We start from the raw sequence: 21,488 nt of genomic DNA, 5'->3' as shown, positions 1-21,488 counted from the left end.
TCTTTTTCTCTCTTTTATTACCATTGAAAACTCATATTTCGAATTCATTTTTGTTAATCGAAAGGCAAACATTATTGAGCATCTATTTATTTTAGGATTTATCTTCTATGATGGTACAACAACAACAACAACAATTTTGAATATTCAACATAGCTTGTACTTATCGACAACGTAATTTTCAAGTATATCGTTGGTACGTGTTCGAGAGCATATGTGTTTGAGAGAGTCGATAGGCGAGCACGTTTTCTGACTTTCGTTTGCCTTGTTACTTCGATATTCCACGTGATATTACTTTTTTTGTATCTTTTCCCTTCTACTTTCTAACCCACTTTGTTAGTTCCTACGTTTTCTCTCTCTCTGTCTCTTTTTTTATCTCTCTCTCTCTCCCCTCTCTCTCTCTCTCCCTCTTTCTTCCCTTCTCTTTTTGTCTCTATTGCGTTTCCAACTCTCGATGATACTCTGCCCACGATAACCAAAGTGGTGGCTTGAGAATGAACAAACGCACGAGAGAGTTCGAATAGGAGAGTTTCGAGTTACGTGACACGTACGAAAATTACGTATGGTAAGTCGAGAGGAGAATCTCGATTAGAGGAAGGAGGATGAGAGTTAGCCACTCAACAACAACGCGTCCTGCAACAGACTTGGCCAATATATTTAATCAAAAAAAAAAAAAAAAAAAAAGCAAGCCGTGACTTTCTCGCGTTAGATCGAGCGAGGAAATACGAAAGTGTTGAGAAAATCGATTGAGCTACAGGAAAACAAAATGAAGATGTTATGATGAAGAGGTATTGCATGTAGATAAAAAGAAGGTGGTAACCAGATGAGATGTTATTTCAAATTAAGAAGAATTTGTTGCCGAAGAAAAACGAGGAAGATCGAAGATAGGGAAAACGTCAGAGAGTCATCGAAGAACATCACTTCGAGTTGAAAGTGCAACGTAGTTCAAGAGAAACTCATTTGTCTTTTTTTTTCTCTCTTTCTTTCTCTCAGCAAGTGAGGTGCGCGAAAAAAGCGAGAGCGATTTGATCAGCTAGCAATCGATTAGTACGTGATAGATACTGGCAGGAAGAAGCGAAAATGACATGTGCACGGAGCGACAATAGCCAATGAGTGAACGAGTTAGCGAGTGAATGAGCGAATAAGAGAAAGAGAGAAAGAGAGAATGAGCGAAAGTGAGTGAGTGAATGAGTGAGTCAGTGAGTGACTGAGTAACTGAGTGAAAGAGAAGAGAGAGAAGAGAGAGAGAGAGAAAGAGAGAGAGAGAGAACAGGGGAGAGATTATTCGATCCATCCATCTATTTAGATGGAATTCTTCATCGAAAAAATACCTATTGCAAACTATTTTTTATCTTGCTTCTCGGTTTGGTGTATAAGCGGCGTTTGGATACCTTGCTGAGTGGGATGCCTATTGTGGTTGCTAGGTGCCATCATGTGCATCTGGTGTGCCCCGACCGGCGACCTCAGCGACAAATTGTTCAGGTTCACGTTTATCGAAAGATTCGTATTGTTACAGGCCGCAGTCAGATTGTTGTGATTGTTCGGCGGTGACGTTGTGGTACCCACGTTAGAGGCGGCATGAGGCGATAATCCTGAGCTGTCCGTCGTTGGAGCCGAAGGATTCGAGGATGTGTTGTGCGAGGCAAATTCCTTTCCACCGTTTCCACCAGGCCCGACTCCACCACCGCTCGTACCGGATGATCCAGAACTTCCCGTCACCGTCTTCGAACATCTCAAGCACTTTGGTAGCCACGAGTGACGTCGGATGAACTTTCTATACTCCTTTCTTACCTATAATAGGAAAGATATACTTCTTCTTACGTTCTTTGCGAAGAAAAAGAAGTAAAAGTCTGACCTTTTCGTGATTAATCACAGAATTTTCTGTTTTTCAACTTTTCAATATTATCTGTTGTATTTTTATTAACGACAGTTATCGTCGAAACTCCATTTAATTTTGTTTACGTTCTTCTTCTTTTTATTTTCTCTTACCTTTTCGTTTTGAACGCAGTGGAATACGAAGATGAAAAGGCCTTGCAGGCTGTTGAGTACAGTAAAGATGTATGCCATTACCACTGATTCTTGATTCAAATAGAGAAGTCCAAAAGTCCAGGTTAATCCTAGTAGAAATACTAGGACGATGGCGCCGCGTAACCAAGCTCTGACGAGAAATAAAAAAAAAATGAGTTATTTCGTCGAACAAAATTCTACAATGAAATATAGTCTTTTTTTGCAATGCCGACCTTTAAAGAGAGATAAGGATGCGAAAGTGTCGACGGTTCGTTCGACGAACTTGATCGTTGCGTTTATCGGACATTTTGCAAGTGAGTAGAAAACAATTATTTTTTATTTGAATGTAAAATTATATTTCTACGCAACTTTCCTTCTTTGCGTACTCGAATCGAACCGTATCGAATCTCTTCGAGTTTCATCGACACATTATATTCTTTCTAAACATTCACGACAAGAGCGTGTAACTACACAAGAAGGCCGAGAAGATAATTAGAAGAGATTGTACTTTGTCTAAGTTCACGTTTATGTCTACTTTCAAATCAGGCGTGATACTTTAAACTAACTAAGAAGAATACAGCATGCATGTGGATTATCGTGTGCATTCGAAGGAAAGGTGAGATGCATCGTTTCGATTTGACGATGATATCATTTTGGCTTTTTATTTTGCATAAAGAAGGACTTTGTTCTTATTTTTTTTTTCTTCGTTTAACATCATGAGGCGCGTTTCGTGCTCGTGATATCAATGAGCTTCACGATATATCGTAATTTTGGTGTAACTTCTACGAGACTATACTACCACAACTACTAATTTCGTTAAATTAGTTAGGATACAAAAGTAAGAATAGATTAATTCGATCCGACATAAAATCGGAAAATTAATTCGTTGTAAAGTTAGAAAGTAGTAGGGAAGAGGGAGGTTAAGAGAGGGTGTTAGTAATAACGTTAATAATAAGAAAAGTGAGTAATAATAAAAATGGTAAATATCTTACAAGTGCGCTTGCAATTTGTTGGGAAGAGCATTCTCTTCCTTTCCACTACCAACCAACCACGCCATGCAGAAGAATGTAGAACAGTGTAGACAGAAGTGGGTAGAAGATTTAATACAAAAAAATGAAACAAGACAGCAGTTAGGTGATTGTTCCGGCACCATTGATATCGATTGATTATAATTAAAAAATTTCTTTCATCATCGTCTGCAAACACTCGATTCGTATTACTAAGTCTTACCGACTTTAATAAATGTCAAACTGATCACGAGTATTTACTCATGTATATATTGTTTGAACCATTAAGAGGATGTCTCGCAGTGCTCTTTTTAACATGAATACATTATTAAATGTAATCGATGTAAGAAGCCAAACGTATACGATAAAAAGAAAAATTTGTCGTAATATCTCGTTCATAATAATTCGAATCGAGCTTGCAAGAAATTTTAAAATACCATCACCGATGTGTGAAATAATTTTATTTTTTATTCTACGGAAAGCTTTTCTGCGTGTTTTCACGTCTCTTGTTTCGATTAATTTTTCTTATCTCACTATCATGTTTGTCTCGTCTCTCTTTCATTATCTCTTAACAGCTTTATCGAATCACAAATTTACTTGTCATTCGTTCCAAGACGTTACGAGCGAAGAGAGACCGATCGTTATTATAATTACGTTGATACGTTTTTGAGCGTTGACGATAATGCGTTTGCTAACTAACACCAATCTTGTAATTTAAAGAAGAAAAAAAGTTAGAAAACGTAATGTATACGATGTATATCTATATACATGTATAGATATATATATATATATTTATATTTATATATATTTATATCATGGACGAGTAATTTAGGATTTACAGCAATACAGTGGCGTGTCGAACGAACGAAATCTGCGGTCATTCCAACATAGAACTCAAACCAAAACCAATAAAAACTTAGCATGGCCGCAAGAATAATGCGTGACAACGAGATTCGCTTCGGGAGATCTCCTTAAGCAATGAAAGCTTGCGAATATGAACCGAAAGCACCAAACAGACATTTCGACTCTACGCTCGACGAGGGGATTTAATCTCGATCATATGTTAATGACGGACGTAATCTCAACTTTTTTATACTTTATGTACAATCCGTTTGTACGATAGATAATCAATGACAGCTCGAAGATAGTTGGCGCTTACCTTGCGCTAGCTAGACGAGAATGTTCTTTACTCTTCATGGCTACCGTCGTATTTGCGTGTCGGCACATCATGTATATCGCCATCGACAGGAATACGAGATTCGCCTGTTACGAAAAAATAAAGGTACATAATCGTTAGATCAGAGTTAAAGGAGTTTTTGCTTAAAATTAGAAGCCTGATTTCTAATTGACGTTGAATATGTATCACGATGATGGAATCGTCAAGAACGAGTTACCAATTGCGACATCCAATCTGCTTTACATAATTACCAAGATTACAAGTATCACGGGCCCCACAAAGCTGAAGATGAAGTAGTTGTCCGCTCGAAGCCAACAGTATCGATCGGTACCGTAACTGAATGGATCGATTATACAGGATATCGCAACTACCAGCAACGGTGCCCCGTAAGCAACAAGATAATACCATCGGAGTCTAGACTTTTCCGCTTCGAAAACTTCGATCAGCATAACATACAGTTGAAATCCTATCGAGGAAATAGAACGAAGGGAATCAAATTAATATTGATTGATCTATTTGTAGAAAATTATTTTGGTTTATGGCTCGGTTGCGATCATACCTTCGAGGAACATCCAGGCGAACGCACATAGGAAAAAAAAGTGTAATAAACCAGCAACGATACCACAGACGATCCTTTGATTCGTTTGTCCGATACCACAAACAAACAAAACTTCAGCTATTAAGAGGCAGACGCACAGATTCTTGTGTATCGTCGTTCTGTCGGACTAGGAAGCAAATCATTTAAAATTAGACATCGCGACTTGTCGTAAAATGAACAAATTTATACAATTGTATATATGATTATTGCAGTCATACCTTGAGCCCACGGAACAATTGAAAAGTAAGTATCGCTAACACCAGACAGACGACAGATATGATGCAGCCTATATAAGTGATGATTTGTAGTGCGACTTGATGAGCGATGTCCAATCTAACCGCATGAACGTCCATGAGAACGGCGAAATTTGTTAAGTGATTGCACTCGCATACTGTGTGCGTGTCGTTACTCTTTCTTATTTGACAACCTTCTTCTGACCAACCACTGAAGAAAGAAAAAGATCATTAAATGATTATGTTAATCATTTGCTTTTTAAAACCATTTTATCAACCATTACCTCAAAATATAATCCCAAAAGACGCAAGTAGGATTCGTAACGTTTTCCAGTGTCAAATGCCTGAAGTATATCCTTACTGGTTCCGATAGCTGTATATGACGACCTTTTCCTAATGAAGCAGAGATAATCTTACTGTTCAATAACCTAGTCGTATTTCTTTTCGGCAACGATTGCGAGTCATCGTTTGTAACGACGGACGGCACTTCAGCTTGCGGTTGAAGAATTTCTTCGAGTCTATTGAAGGCCATGAAGACTAGTCGAACGATCCCAGCTTCGCTGTTTTCCAAAAGAGCACCTCTGGTTAGTTCGACGTGTGCCGTGGATGCTGTCCATCTTCCCTCCACAATGTTGTTTGGAAAGACTTCGAGATCGCTACCGATATTGCGTGTATCCAAAACGCGAACTTCCATCACTATTGCAGAAAAGATCGTAATTTCGTTCGTAAATTGTTAATAAAATAAAGTAATGAAATGTAACGAATACCAAACGAGAGATATTTTAACAGTGAAAATAACTCACGTATGTTCCTACAATCATGAGTGATAGTCTTCTCTTGGGTCAAAGTATCAGCCAAAAGAAATGCATTCTCTTCGAGACCTATCAACAAAGAGGTCGCTACTCTCATTTGTTCCTGATGACTGAGATCCTTCCAAGAAGCCATCTGTGCCTCGTTCAAAAGATTGCTGCCTGTTCTTACAACACCTTGCAAGAGTTCCGTAACGCTGACTTCTCTTTGATTGGGATCTTGATAGGTCCTAATGTCTTGTGCCATCTTTTCAGCCATGTTCTTTATGATCTTGGTTGTGATCATCATGTCACCACCGTAAAGACCACGACTATTGTTTGTTACTTGTGAAAGTTCTCGACTGATCCCCAATATGACGTCACCATCAGTCACCCTATTTTCCAAAGACGTCAACCAAACGGAACGACACTCGCTCAAATCTGGAGTGTCTCGATGCCACACCGCGGAATCACCTTTGGCAAGACACCTCCAACGAGCAAGACCATTGGCACCACCTGGACAACTTTGGACGGCAACGTCTCCAGCTCGAGTCGCGTTCCATGAAAGATTTCGTGCTATTACCGGTGGACAGGCCTGTCGTCCATAATCGTACCATTGCCCATTCGAGCTGGACTCTGGATAATAAGTGCTGGGTACTGAAAATAGAAAGAAAGACCGTAAAGATTGAACTCAAGTTTTATATTAATTTTAATGGAAAGGGAGGAAATAAAAAACTGATGTATTTACCGGTTGGTCTTCGACTTGTTCTCCATGGAGCAAATGTTGATGTAGTTGTCGGCTGCATTGTTTCAGGCGCGATAGGTGGAATCGCTGCTCCGTTCGCTGCGACACCTTTCCCTGGAAGGGTAGAATCTTGGTCCTCTTTGTCCATATCTTCGAAGGACCTCGTCGAGGTTGGACTGAAAACCAAAACGTTTATTTCAACGGAAATATATATAGAAATTTTATCGTCGTAAATTATAATGAGAATGTAAAATGATAATGCAGATGAAAAGACCGAAGTGCGCAGAGGTTTGAGAACTGACCTTGGCGGAGTGGTTATTGGCAAAGCTGGTGTAGATGGTGCCGGTGGTGGTTGCGGTGGCTGTTGAACCGCCGGTGTCGTAATCCTCGAGGGAGGTCTCACGGTTGGCTTAGCCGTGCTCCAAACGCTCGGTTGCGAAGTTATGAACCACGGCGGACTTGGTCGGGATGTCGTCGTTGTTGTAGTCGCTGAAAATGTTTCGGTGGATATCTTTTAAGTAACCAGTAGTGAAAAAGAAAAGGAGAGAGAGAACTTGTGCACCCGAATGAAAGAAGACGATGTCGTAAGAAGATTTGCAAGGCACATTTTATCCATCCATCAATGAGTTTATCAAATAGAAAATTTATATAATTGAGAAAGAAAAATAATTCGAATGAATCATGAATGGAAGGACAGGAAGCTTTTTTGCTTTAAGGCAAGTAACGTTATAAAGTTTTTTTTATGATCAGTGGTTTTTGCATTTCTGTGACTCATTGAAGTTGAAAAAAAGAAAAACTATATATAGATCATTGATACGTATGAGCTCTGAAAAAATTTGGATCTATGAATAACTCTGAATAATTTTTCTCAAGATGCTCGATAGTTATATTATGGAGTCTCGATAGCACATTAAATTCTCAAAAATAAAACTGATCGATTTCATGAAACAAAAAGAACGTTAATTATGTGCTCGTGTAGCAATAGTGAATAATTGAAAAATTTACTGAAACTGAAACCGATTAAATTTCTATTTTACTTACACAGAAGACATAATCACGATCGAATCATCTCGTTAAGAGGAAGATTAATTTTCATTGTACACATATGATATCTGGATTTGGAATGTAAATTCATAAAGTGCCAGAATTTTCCTGCTCGAAGAAAGGGCACAAAACAGAGTAGAGGCGAGAGAACGTTACTTATGTTATGCTAACGCGGTGGTTCACTGGTACCATTTGTTTGCGTGTCTTGCGTCATGTGCAACTCGAGTCTCTTCAACGCGGTTGCAACGGAAACGTTCACTGCAAGTCTGACACCAACAAAAACGATCTGTTAGCACGTAATACATATTCGTTAGCAAACTGTGTTTCCGGACAGCTCTTTCTCAATCTAGATTTAGTACCGTTGCTTGCTATCCCCTATCTCCGCAGACGATAAAAAATGATGGATTCCGGTTAGAATTTGTTCTTACCTTCATTACAACCATCACAACGTTCTTTAATATTAATTATCAATTTGAATTTACAATAGTTCTCGTTAATGATTCGATCGTGAAAATCTGACAATGTTAATATTTCTTGAAGAACTGACATTTAGATAGATCCAAAAGAAGGGCTACGGATAGGCTGACCGGATGTTGAACTCGAGACCCGTATTTTATATGCAGTGGTACGCAAACAGTTTATACTTTTGATCCTCTTTTGCTAGATAGAAATCTTATGAGTTCCTTAAAATATTTACGTGAAATTATATTAATGAATATAATAATATCATTTCTTTTTATTTTGAAAGTAAACAATGATCTCGTATCAGGTTTTGTACAACTCTTCAGAAAGTCGAGTCCTATAGCTTGCGCACCACTGTTCTAAACCGCTAACTGACTTCATTTATTCAAAGTCTTCTTAATTTGAACATAACGCGCGCGCGTCAACTCTTACAGACACAAATTAGGGAAATGGATATCGTCGATAGAAAAATTTTACTTACCAGAGACACAACGATAATGTGCCTCGAGATATTTGTGCGTGTTGGGACAAGGATCACCGAATTGCGAGGTTGATGCAACGATGCTGCAGTTTTGTTGGTCGTTACACCTGAAGAGGTTTTTGTCGAAAGGACCAACGGTTAACAAAAGGAGTAAATTCGACAAGTTTACCACGTGTGCTGCCATGGATTTTTCCGATTCTTCTTGATTTTTCGATTTCTTTTTCTTTTTCTTTTTTACTCGAGTCGACGTAGAGAGAAAAGGAGAGAAAAATAGGAGGAAAATTTGCTTTCCCGCGTTCTGTGCATCGATTCGCGTCAGATTTTTAACGGATTTTCGATGAATGCTGCTTCGCGTTATTGCGCGCAAAAGAAGAAAAAGAATTTATTGGATTTCAACCAACCTAGACAATGGTACTGCGCCTCGACGTACTTTCCAGTTCCGGGACAAGGATCCTCCTCGAATATCTCGCTGCGTACGTTCAGTGCGCAGGAATTACGATGATTGCACCTGGGATGCGTCGCGTTAATCAAAAGAAGGTTATTCCAAATAATAATAATCACGAGATCATCACGATTCGTTATTCTCGCAAGAAATTGATAACCGATAACGAGAATCAAAGGTAACATTTTCGCACTCAGTCAAATGTGATTCTGTTTTTTATTGTTCTGCGTACTGCGACTCTCGTGTGTTTATTTGCGAATAAAAATCACGTTAGCATGAAACACGTCTATAAATAATCTTCAGGATGCAATCAATGAAACGGGGAGAGAAAAGTTGTTAGTAATGAGCAGTGTTTTTGCAAGAGTTTTTAGAACACAAATGACAGGTGGTGTTTAAGGTAAGACAGACGAGGATTTTAGTCCCAAATGCCGACAGAAACACATACGTGCGTGTAATAAATGTACGTCTCAGCTGTATGCCATAAATATCCATGGTATTTTCATCGTCTCTGTGGAAATTCCATATAGCCAGAAAACAAACGAATATTTTCTTTTCTTTTAATGGCACATTCAATATATTTATTTATGAGAGATGTTCATGATACAGACGATACGATGAATTTGGAATTGCTTTTTTGTGTTAAACAGAAGTAAAAAAAAAAAAAAAAAAGAAATCGATAACCTCTCTTGGTTTATCGTTACATTTTGAATGAAAAAGACTATCCTGTCCCCTCTGTTAAGGGATTTTCACTTAGTTTTTTTATAATTCACGATCGTAAGCACCCCTGTTTTTGTAAGGACGCATATTCGAGGGTTTAGCGTAAGAGTGAGTACGCATCGTCACCGTTGAATGACGTCGACGAAACTCTGTTTGCAGGTGCAAAGTCTGTAAATTCGTGTATGTGTATATGTGTGTGCGTGTAAGCGTGTGCTATCCGTTATCGCTCTCTAGGACGGCCGCTATTACGGAGGATTAAGCGCCCTCGTTGGCTACTGCTTTTGCACGCGGAAATGTCGTGATTCGAAAACAGCGTTTACTATGCCAAGCTTTTTCATGGATTTTTTAGCCGCGAGATTCGATTAAAATCACCGAGCTATTCTATTCCGAGTTCGCGTCTACGTTGGTGATATGTAAAAAGAAAATCATGCCGTTGTAATAGTTAATCTGACATATGAAAATTATCAATGCGTTCGTTCGACGTGTATGATTTCGTATCGCAGAAAATGTACGGAATCAAGGACGATATCAATTTTAATCATTGTAGGTATACCGAAATACGAATGTTTATTGATGATTTATAATTTGCATTGTTCGAAAGAGATGATAATATTGCAAAAATATTCGGGCATCAATTACACCGAATGCAAATTTATCATTCACATTTAAAAAGATATATTTTAAAAAGATACATACTTACTATACGAAACGGTAATTTTTTTTATCGCGAAAGTAATTGGATGTTATAAAAAAATATGAATATTTGACGAACGGAATAAAAAATTGTTGCTAGTCGTTACACGTAAACTACGAGAATTTTACGATCATGATAAGAGACACGAAAAACGGGGCGTGTCTACGTATCCGTTCTTCGAATTCTTCCGATAAACTCTAACTCGAAGTTTATTTGCTTCAATTCCACGATAGGTAGGATCTCTAACTCGCTAACAACGAGTCTAGGGACGCTGTTAAAGCCGGCAAGTTTGAACGTGCGTACATAACTAGGTATGTAACGCGGATACGCGTAGCACTTTCGCAAAGGAGTTGCATTTAACCGTCGCGGACACGAAAGTACATCGTACTAGGCAAAACTTGGACCGCTTAGCATTACCGTAGAATAAGCAGCACGATTCTCTCACCGACAAACGATCGTTGTTCCCAACAATAAGATTCCGAGTCGTCCCGTCTATATATATATATACACATACACATTATATACATGTATATATATATACACATATACAAGCGTACGTACGTACGTATATCTTGTAGACTCGTTTACTGGTAGAGGAGATGAGGAAGAGCTCAGGTTCTTCCTCGAGGAGGAGCTTGGAGGAGAAGCTTGGAAGAGGATAGAAGGCTGCTGCTGCTGCAACGTTCTAAGTAAGAAACTTGTCATTCGCACGGTTACCGCGCGTTTCTAATGCCATAGAATATCCTTGAATTCTCGGCAATCCCGGTTAATCGTTTGCATCGCGTACATACTTCAACCGACACATTTAAAATATTTGTATTTCGCACAGATGCTCTAATAATGATACGTTTAAGAGAGTTATCGAAGAAAGAAAATGATTTTGTGGGATCATTTTCTGTTTGATTCTGTTATTCGCGATACTGATGTGTTCTGATGAATGATGAAGTGATGAAAAGAGAGAAAGATTGAGAATAGAGTTGAAGATAGAGAAAAAAGAAAAAGTCAAAGGTTTACACGAAAATTTGTATATATAAATCATCCCTTTGCATCCCATCTTGGGCATCGACGAAAGGAAAATGAGGGATCCATGGCAACACACGTGACACTTGCTTTATATCAATGCTTATACTTATAAGTATAGATATACCTGGAATAAACGAGAGAGGAGATTTTAATTCATACGATTAAAGTTTGAAAGAAATCAAAAGAACTTCATCTGCTTTGATTGGTTTGTCAAAATTTTGAAAAAAGAAAAAGTTTTACAAAATTTCTGTTTGCATCATGTATTAAGATCTCCTCTTTCGTATGCTCACGAAAACACAGTCACGATCATAAAGTAATGGGAAGTATCGAATGAGAAAAAAGATTGAGAGAATAAAAAAAAAGGAGGGATACAAAAAAGAGGATAGAATGCGCATTGCAACGAATCCGCTTATTGGCCAACGGAAAGCGTTACAATGGCGGCTATGAGAGGAGTCGCGATCGTGGCTGTGTATCGTGTGCGTAGCGAAACACACATACTTTTCATTCTTCTCTGAAAACATTACGTTGTTAAGCATGCAAATGGACGTCTGGGTGGTAGCAGGTGGAGCAAGGATAACGCAAGGGGGACGGCAGAGCTTGGACGCTCGTATAATACTCGTATATACAGGATGTCTTGTGATCGGACGATTCGACGACGACACGAACAATGGAAATGGTATCGATCCATAATATATTTTTGAAATTTATTATATATGCATGTGTGTATATATGTGTGTGTGTGTGTGTAAAAAACTGGGCCATACAATCGGTTGGAATTTGAACTGGAATTTGAAATTTTTTATTCCGTATTTTGAATCACTGAACTGATCAAACACATCGTGGATTTCATTCTTTTGTAGTTTATAATTTATTTTAAATGCAATTTATTTTAATTAAAAAAATAATTTGTATGTGTGCATGTATGTATTGTATTTGTATCGAGGAAAGAATGCAAGAACGAACGTCGATCGCGATAAATTCAATGCCATACCCCTCGATACGAAGTAGACATTTTTACGGGTATTACTTGCATTTTCCTTCCTACTTTTCCTTTTCTAGGAGGCTCGCTCGAATCCGCTCTAGTTCGGCAGCGAGAAATATTCGTCGGACTTGCGCTCCGCATACTCGTGATTGGAATACTTTTAAGTACCTAACCGGGAGTTCGCTCACCCAAAGTCTTTTCCTCTTAATCCGCCGAGGGATTGAACGAGTTTTGTCGACGGAACTTGGTGTACCGTTTCTATCTATGTGTTTCCTCTTTACCCATACCCACATGCTTATTTGTTTCTCGGTTCACTTGAATCTCTTCTAGCACTGAAAAGCTGCCAACCGACGAGAGACACGACAGATGTGTCGTCGAAACTCGTAGAAAGATTCATTAAAAGGAAATCGTTACGAAATAAATAGTCGCCACGAAGCTACCTATTTTCTACTTTTCTCGGATAAATTCATTGAGTGTGAATTTACTCTTTTCTTCTATGTCTCCTCGAGTCCAATATTCTTCAAAAAGATCGTTCTTGTTATCGCGTTGTCGAGGAAAGAACGGGAGAGAGAAAGAGAGACAGAAGACTTATAGAGTTTTAGGACGATAAGAGAAAGAGAGAGAAAGAGGTGAGAACGTCTTACTGAAAGTACGAACGATAAAATACGAACTGAAAAGTTTTTCCGAGGAAGGAGCGAGTGCCACGATCATTTCATTAGTCAGTTAGAACTGACTCCTCCTCTTGCCTCGCCTCGCGGGAGAAAGACCGAAACTTGTTTATCGGTAGAACGAAAGTTTCGTTCGCAGGTCGTCTCGTGAACGCGAAGCTCACTTTTCTCAGTTCTCTCTTTCTCTTGTTCCTTGTAATACGACGTCGTAACAAAGTTGACGAAGAAATCGGTTATTATTTTTCTTCTCCGATATAAGAAGAAATCAATGTGATCTCCGGTGCTCATTTATCGAAAAGCTCGAACGTTGGCCACTATGAACGATTTTTTTTTTTTCATACATTCTCGACGTTATACTGATAAATTCCACGCAATCTTGATTGGCATTACTAATTGCCGGCGTGGCGAGGAATTTCGCCGCGGTATTAGTTTAACGAAAGATTAAGAAAGATAACATGACAGCGTTTTTATGTTAATAAGTGATATTTGTTGATCACTTTTATATGGAATTTTGTATGGATCTCTTTATTACGCAATGCGATTTTAAAATAACGTAAGAAAGTTCGCGGAAATATTTTTTGCAACGAAGTTAATTAAGCCCCAATTACAATGCCTCAAATTTCAAGATAAAGACCTTTCGTTCGTATAGGATGTATTAAAATTTATGAACGTAATATAGATTTTGTTGATACTACTTTGCATTTCGTATTTTATTGAAAGTGCTCATGATCTTTAGGCGACTCGGCATGAAAATGGAAAGCAGCCACATAGAAACAGGTGCGATCATTAAATTCGAACGCTGAATCACGGATGCAAGAGAAAGCAGAGTTTCGTAGGGGCCCCGCATCCAATTTCATTAATCGTTTCGGCAAAGCTCTCGCGTTTTCTCTTTAATCGTAATCTCAAGTGTCTGCAACTTGGCTGCTTTCTCTCTTCCTCTCCTCGTTCCATCTCTCGAGCTCGCTGTTTAGTAGCTTTGCGCTTTGTCCCAAATCGTAGCCGACAGACGGTTAATCTGCAATTGGTTTTGGCTAGGCGGTACGATTAAACGGAATTCTCAAATGATTTTGGTTTGCACTTTATTCTCCTCAAAGACTCTCTTTCCTCTACCGTAAGGCATGCTTGTAGATATCGGTGTGAAAGCTACCGCGGATTCGCCGTGTCTCCACGATTCGCTTGAATAATACATTTATAATTCGCAAAGGAAGAAGCTTCGATATAAACGCGATCGTTTTTCTACTACAAATTAGAGATTAAAGAGAAATATTAACGCGCTTTGAAAAGCGTTTAGTGTCATGGCTTAACTCTTTGCGGTCCATACATATTTAATATGTTTTTACGAATATAAAATTTCATTCGATCGATATACTTCGGAGGTTAACTTGATATTTTTTATAAAGAATGATACAAATAGCTTCGTTATTATATTCGCTATAAATGAAATATCGTACACGATCCAATATAGACCACAACGAGTTTTACCGAAAGAGCACGTACCATCGAAATATTACGATGTTAAAAATAATGAGATTGAATTTCCGATTGGTTACTAAGTTTCCTCGTTGTACGAACGTATTTAGATATTACTATTTGTTTTATGTAGCGTTAAATATTACTTGCTCCACTTGCACGATCAATCCTTTTCGTTATCGAAAGCATCGAATAAGTTATCCGAAGAAAGCAAAAGATCCAAGCATCTTCCAATGTTATTTATTTTGATGCATAAAGTTAGTAAGTATTGCGAGAGGAATTTGATGAATGAAACCCCAGCATGCGATTAATCGAATCGAACCGATTGTATGAGAAGCTCAAACGCAAACGTTATTATTATACAAGCATGCGAGTTATTAAAATTATAGGATAGAATTATTTGAAGCGGCGTAGAAGAGTGTTCGTAATCGATTGCGTAATCGAGAAAAAAAAAGAAAAGAAAAGTATAAAAAAATTATTTCCTGATGTTCGAGAAGTATGATTAATAAATAAGAAAAGAAAAAAAAAAAGAGAGAAAAAGGAAAGAAAACACTGGGCGCGAAAAGCGTAAGTTTGATTCTCGAAGAGACGGTGCGTGAGAGAACTCGCGAAACAAATCAGATGATTTTTTACTAACATAACATAATTATAAGTATTCGCGTTTGGAATCTTAAGAAAAGATGATATTTTCTAAAGAAGTATTGACGTATTGAGGGAAAATGAAGAAAGGTAAGAATGAAATGAAGAAAAGAATAAAAAGCGAAGAACGCGTTTCGATGGGTCATACGATTGGCCAATTCGTTGGACCACTCGAATCTCTCTCATTCGCTTTTCGTTTCCCTCCTTCTTTGCCTTTCTCTTTCGTCACAATTTCTGCTAGTTATTTCCTTGCTCTTTGCTCCGTACCCTGGACAAGTGGATTTGGAAAATGGAAAGGACGAAAAAGAAAAAAATAAAAGAACAGAGAATAAGGAAATAAAAGACAATAAAAGACTTACTCGTTGTTGAGAACACGGAAAGTTTTGGGTGACATGCAATTGACACTCCAGTCGGTATTCCCATGCTCGTTGCATATCGTTATCGAGAACCTCCCATAGTTGGCTCTTATCAGGTGGATCAGCTTTCCCTCGCCACACTCGATCCATAGCGTTTTGCCCTCGCAGGCGTACGCGGTGTCGTACCTCTCTGCAACAAAAATTCAATTTCCAACTAAGTTTACGTGCGTCCTCGTTAAGCCCTTAAACGAGTAGTCGAGTCGACGGAAAGATGGGTGAAACGACGTGAAGAAAGTTCGAAAGGGGATATATATATATATATATATATATATATATAAAGAGAGAGAGAGAGAGAGAGAAGAATATAGCAACGCAGAGTGTCCTTTAACAAGTCGAGAGATGACATCGAAGGAGCGAACGCGTTCTTGAAATTTCGTCGAGGTATAAGGAAGAGAAATGCTGATTTTCTGTGTGTGTACGTGCGCGCGCATGTGGCGTGTATGTGTGTATGCAAGTTTACCCGATCGAGACGGCCATCCCGTAAAACTTAATGGAATTAAGATAAAGAGATCATCCTTCATCCCACTATCTCTCTCTCTTTCTCTCTCTCTTTCTCTCTCTATTTATCTATCTATCTTTTACTTGAAACTTAGATATATATCGTCGACGGAGACAACGAAGAGGCGTTGAGAGTAACTCGATTGCCCCTTCGTTCCGCGACAACGATCGCAAGGGTTCCAAAGCCGAGAGACGGCCGCCTGCGGCTTTGTCCAAGTAGTACCTTTCTCCTTCACTTCCTCCTTCTCCTCCTTATCCTTTCACCCTTTCTCTCAGTTTCTTGCTTTCTTTCTCTCTTTCTCTCTCTCTCTCTTTCTCTCTCTCTCTTTTTCTCTCTTTCTCTCCCTGTCTTTTATTCACTCCCATTCCTTTCATGGTAACACCGTACTCCGAGGAATTCGGCCCACGAAACGGTCGACCTCGCGAAGATTATTTTGAAAGGGAATTAGGCGATTTACACCCTCGCATTTAGTCTTCATTCTTTGCGAATCCTTTTCGGTCGACGTCGTTCGTCATAATGTACGAGAATTCCTCCAACAATTGGTGCAAATTATCCTTCCCTAATGAATTTAATTTTATAATAGAGTAGACAGTAGTTCTTAAATTATTATATTTCAAGGATGATTATATTAATTCTTTTAAAAATTACAATACCATTGAGAAATATCTATCGATCGGATAAATATATATTAGACCAGAGAAAGATTATTTATACATATATACAGAGTTTGTTCTGTGAAGTTTCTCTTTAAGATGTTTAACAATAATTCAATAATAATATTTATCATTTTTTTATCCTATTACCAAGAGTATTCGTTAAGATGGAACAAAACGGAGAAAGCCATGTCAGGGACTTGAAGCGTGATAGAGGGAAGAGTGAAGAAGATGAGAGAGAAAGAAGGAGAGAGAGAAGGGAAGAAGAGGAGGGTAGGGTAGAAGAAGGAGGAAGAAGATGGAAAGAAAAATTCAAGAAGGACGAAGCGTGCTGGCGGTAGACCGGGGGCAAGGACGAGCGAAGAACGTACAGGCCACGAAACGGCGCGTGGGGAGAAACGAAGAGCGGAGGGCAAAAGAGGAAGGGACGAGCGGTGCCGAGGCTGTAATAACTCTGTCCGTGAAAGTCGTGAGTTTATTAGTTCCATACCAACGCGCCACAATGCCGCTTTAGAGCGCGGTTCGGACTCGCCAAGAGCGAACGACGAGCACGTAATACGGCTAGTAAATCAGTAGAGTCAACGCGACGGAATTTGCATTTAAATTTTTGAATAAGACGAAAAAAGAAATAAGGGAAACAGACAGAGATAGATAAATAATTTATTAAAATGTTTATAACGTATTAACAGGAAATTAGAAATTGAGAAACATAGATGTGTTAATTAGTATAATTGAAAATAGTATATTGCAGGTATAAACTCCATGATATTTGCGTAACTTAATTATCAAGCAGTTGATGATCTTGTAGATAAATATAAAAAGAGAACAAAATCAAACACGAGTTTAACAAGGACATCTTACTTCTCTTCGGTGTTTACATTTTCAAAGTCGTAGTAAATTTGCGGTGATAAAGCATTGCTTTAAAAGTAAGTAAGAGAGAGAGAGAGAGAGAGAGCGGGGGAGGATTTAGTGTGGTAAACGAAACAAGTTGGGCTAACTTTGTACGATTCCAGTGGGTCGACCGCATGAATTCGAATGCCAGGTGGTTTCGTGGAAGATACACTTTTCTAATCTGAAGGTTGCTGTTGGAGATGCAACTACTCGAATAAGCTGGTGTTTTCGCGAGAGAGAGAGAGAGAGAGGGGGGTGGAGGGGGGAGAGAAAGAGAAATGAAAGAGAAGAGAGCTCGGTGGAAGGCTGCCGGAGAATCATTCGCCCCACGGCGAAAACGCTTGTCTTGAGTTGTCCGGAGTAGGAAAGAGAATTGCAGTTTACCATTAATGACTTGGAGTAATAATATATCGGAGGGCCAGCGAGCGAAGCCTCCCGCTGCCATGGCGGCCAACTTGAAAGGGCCGAGCTAACAGCGGGATGTCGACGGCTCCGATGCGGCTCTTGGAGACCTGGAAGCTTTCTCGGAGGCACTCGTGGAGTACGAAGCAAGTACACACAGATACTATATAAACATACGCGAGAGACTCAAGACCCATATCATTTGAAATTCTCTGCTTTTCTTTATTCTATCTGCTTCCGTCTTTTCTTCGTCTTGAAGGTTAGCCACTTTCTTCGCTAGGAATATAGAATTCTTTATAACGTGTTGCATAAACCTATGATGTCAAGAGATATATCATTTGTTTATACAAATTTCTTTATCACTATGTTATCTATAAGGGAACAGTATGTAAATAATTTTTCTACTCTATTAAAGCAGTTACTGTTAATGTATAAAACATTTTATCAGTAATATTCTGTTTGATATTTTAAACGATTTTACGTTTTCACTAATAAATATAAAGGTATATGACATGGTCAGATTATCTTCAGTGCCAGTCTCGGAACGTTTTCTTCGCACGGTAAGGCCGCAACTTTGCAAAGCGCTCCCGGGACGAATAAATCAAAGTCCCCCTTGGAGACCAGACTCGAGTAAGTTTGTAGCTTCGTTTCAACCATCCTCTGTATGGATTGGAATACCTCTGGCCTGTGGACTTCAGCGTTCTCGACCGGGAGCCGTTTACCTGCCCGCAGGATTTCTAATTCGGGTTAATCCTTTCTCGTCGTTCCGTCTAATATACATAGTTTAGAAGGATAGTGCTACCAGAGGAAAATGATCGCCATTTTTTTATCTTTCTCTGTCTTCGATCAAAACGAATATTCGTTGACTTCATCCTCGATAAATTTATGTCCTATTAAATTCTGTAAATTTAATGTCTTTTAATTCGCCTAATTGCACGGATAAGTTATTGAATTTAGAAAGTTTTTCCGTTAAAGAAAAAAGGACTTTTAGATTACTTATTGAATATGTGACGTGTGAAGCAATAATGTTCGATGAATCAAAACAACGAGAAGATGACATCGATTCAGAAACTGAAGGTACTATAGTTCATTCAACGAAACGAGTCAGGAGACGTAAACAAAACAGTTAAGCGCGTAACAGATGCACGGAATGTTAGCTATTGGCCAGCGAACGATAGTCAATTGTTGAATTCTGGAGAGAATTTACATAGGTCATTGTTAACTTGCTTCGACTTTCCGCCCGAAAAGTGTTACGGTATCTGAAGCTTGCGAAACTCTCCTAATCCGATCACGTCTGTGCATCATGCGCATTTATTTACATCTTCTGACTCGTTTCGTCGAATGAACTATGGTAACTTGTATGACAATGTTGTTATGATTGATATAGTTAATATATTCGATAATAATATGGAATGGACGATTACTGTATCTTCGTCAAACATTATGTTTCAATATTATCTGATATAACAATGGTGTATATCGACATACGCTAACATCATCGATTCGTTTCATTTAGAGATGAAAGATTTAGTTCCATTTTTTCATATTGAAATGGTCACCGTTATTTTGAAATACATATATCGTAAGGCGACTACTGTCTACGAGAAAACAACCGCGATAACTTCATATTTACATAGAATGTGGAAAAATCAATAACGTCAATTCAATTTATTCCTCTTTTTCTTTTTTTATCTTTTTTTTTCAATAAACTTTTAACCTGGAAATTGCGCAAAGTCGACGTTCTTTTTTAATTGTCTGAGTACTGGTCGGTCTTTGAAAAAATGTTGTCAAAAGGTGACAAGCGGCTTGATAACACTTGTCCAACACATGTCAGTAAACTCAATCAAGCAGACAGTCAATTGCGTAACGTTTAATATAAATAGCGTGATCATGTTACATAACACTAAAATGATTAAGAATTTGGTATGAATCATAGAAGTTATCTATGTTTTAAGAACGTTTATCTAGATATCGGTTTTCGTACAATACAATTACGTGGTTAAAGATAATACGAAGTAATCAGAGATCGTTGTTATCTGTTTTGCCGAGAGATCATGTTTCGTGCGTTTATCGTTCGTCTTAAGTAAGAATTTTTACGATAAAGTTGATTGTTCATTAATAACAATAAAGATAAAACGAGTTAAACTACGTTCGAAAATGAAAGTCACGTATAACGTTAAAGAGTACTCCGATCAACGAATAATAAAAAACATTTTAAATCGTTAATTTGATAAAGTTACAATTCTTATATAAACAAAATGGTATATTGTTTTATTACCAAAGCGAAAGAACAGTCAAGATAATTCTTTGAACAGTAAGATGATTTTTGGAGAATGAATGATTGAACACGTTTTTCGATGCCCATTTTTGTTTCCTTCGATAGAAAGTCGAATAGTTAACGCGACGAAAAGACAAAAAGATCTTGAGAAAAGAATACCAATCGTTATTCGTTGTGTAGCAGGTATGAAAATATTCGTATGAAAGATAAAGATTGGCAGAGAGAAATAGTGAGAGAATGTACCTTGTGGAAGAAACGTTCTCGGCCATTCTGTCGATGAAGAAGAATATCCTGTCCGCGTATGGTATGTAACGCTCGATCGATGGCAGACACCATAGAAATATTTCGCGGAATTTGTCCGAGCGTCGTTATTCTTGTTTTTTTTCCTTGTTTTTTTTTTTTTCGTCGTCGTTGGCCCGTCAATGGCCAGTTTCCTCTCTTCTTTCTTTGCCTTTTGGCACGCGACGTTGGCGTTCCCTTCCGTCGTTTCCCAACTGTCTCGTTATGTTCTTCACATTTTGTTCGATATACACGCGAGTAGGATGCATATTTTGTTTGCGGTCGTTCCGCATTCTACGCTTCGTTTTATGTTTCCGACATAAAATACTGATTCATTAGCAGCGATCATGATCTAACCGTTTGTGGTTCAATGGCTATTATCTTAATGGACAACCTCTGTCTACAGTTCGTTCGACGAGACGAGTCAGGAGACGTAAACAAATGCACATGTTGGGAACGTGATCGGATTAGGAACGTATTCACAGTTTTCAGATACTGTAACACTTTTCGGGCAGGAAGTCGAAGGAAGCCCTAACAATGACCTATGTAAATTTGTTCCTGAATTCGACAATTGGATACCATTAGTCAGTCAGTAAATTGAGTCTTATACATTTATCACGCGCTTAACACGCGACTGTCTTGTTTACGTCTCCTGAGTCTTCAGGTTATAGGGCCTATAGTGTTTCAGTTGGTCTTGCGGAGAGTTTCTATCGATAATCTTATTTACTTATTACTTTTATTTATATTGCATCGTCTCGAAGGAATCTTTATGTTCAAAGATGAAATTATCGTAAATGCAAGTAGAAAGAGAATGAAAGTAGAAAAGAAATTTCGTCGATGAGTTGCTCTTCACTTTTTTGCTGGTAAAAGAGCAATGTACTTCAAGATAGAAAGAA

At 38.4% G+C, this 21,488-nt stretch overlaps 1 protein-coding gene across 6 annotated transcripts in view; it reads right to left on the bottom strand.

Moving 5' to 3' along the window:
• LOC127064707 (latrophilin Cirl-like) overlaps nucleotides 1-21,488 on the bottom strand; it is a 250,170-nt gene that overhangs the window by 8,827 nt on the left and 219,855 nt on the right. For 4 of the 6 annotated variants that reach the window (XM_050996161.1, XM_050996158.1, XM_050996160.1 and 1 more), the window contains 13 exons: nucleotides 15,534-15,720; nucleotides 8,540-8,646; nucleotides 6,855-7,041; nucleotides 6,556-6,728; nucleotides 5,823-6,464; nucleotides 5,304-5,715; nucleotides 5,005-5,230; nucleotides 4,748-4,913; nucleotides 4,440-4,654; nucleotides 4,171-4,274; nucleotides 2,997-3,041; nucleotides 1,987-2,155; nucleotides 1,564-1,788 (listed from right to left, as the gene is read on the bottom strand). In XM_050996161.1, the coding sequence (XP_050852118.1) occupies nucleotides 1,564-1,788; nucleotides 1,987-2,155; nucleotides 2,997-3,041; nucleotides 4,171-4,274; nucleotides 4,440-4,654; nucleotides 4,748-4,913; nucleotides 5,005-5,230; nucleotides 5,304-5,715; nucleotides 5,823-6,464; nucleotides 6,556-6,728; nucleotides 6,855-7,041; nucleotides 8,540-8,646; nucleotides 15,534-15,720 (2,858 nt within the window). Of the gene's footprint in view, nucleotides 1-1,563; nucleotides 1,789-1,986; nucleotides 2,156-2,996; nucleotides 3,042-4,170; nucleotides 4,275-4,439; nucleotides 4,655-4,747; nucleotides 4,914-5,004; nucleotides 5,231-5,303; nucleotides 5,716-5,822; nucleotides 6,465-6,555; nucleotides 6,729-6,854; nucleotides 7,042-8,539; nucleotides 8,647-8,940; nucleotides 9,048-15,533; nucleotides 15,721-21,488 lie in introns of all 6 variants that reach the window. The other 2 variants (XM_050996162.1, XM_050996163.1) reach the window with 2 other exon arrangements.

The sequence above is a fragment of the Vespula vulgaris genome, chromosome 6 (genome assembly GCF_905475345.1).
Source record: "Vespula vulgaris chromosome 6, iyVesVulg1.1, whole genome shotgun sequence".
NCBI classification, from domain to species: Eukaryota; Metazoa; Arthropoda; class Insecta; order Hymenoptera; family Vespidae; genus Vespula; species Vespula vulgaris.
This window is presented reverse-complemented; position numbering and strand designations above follow the sequence as displayed.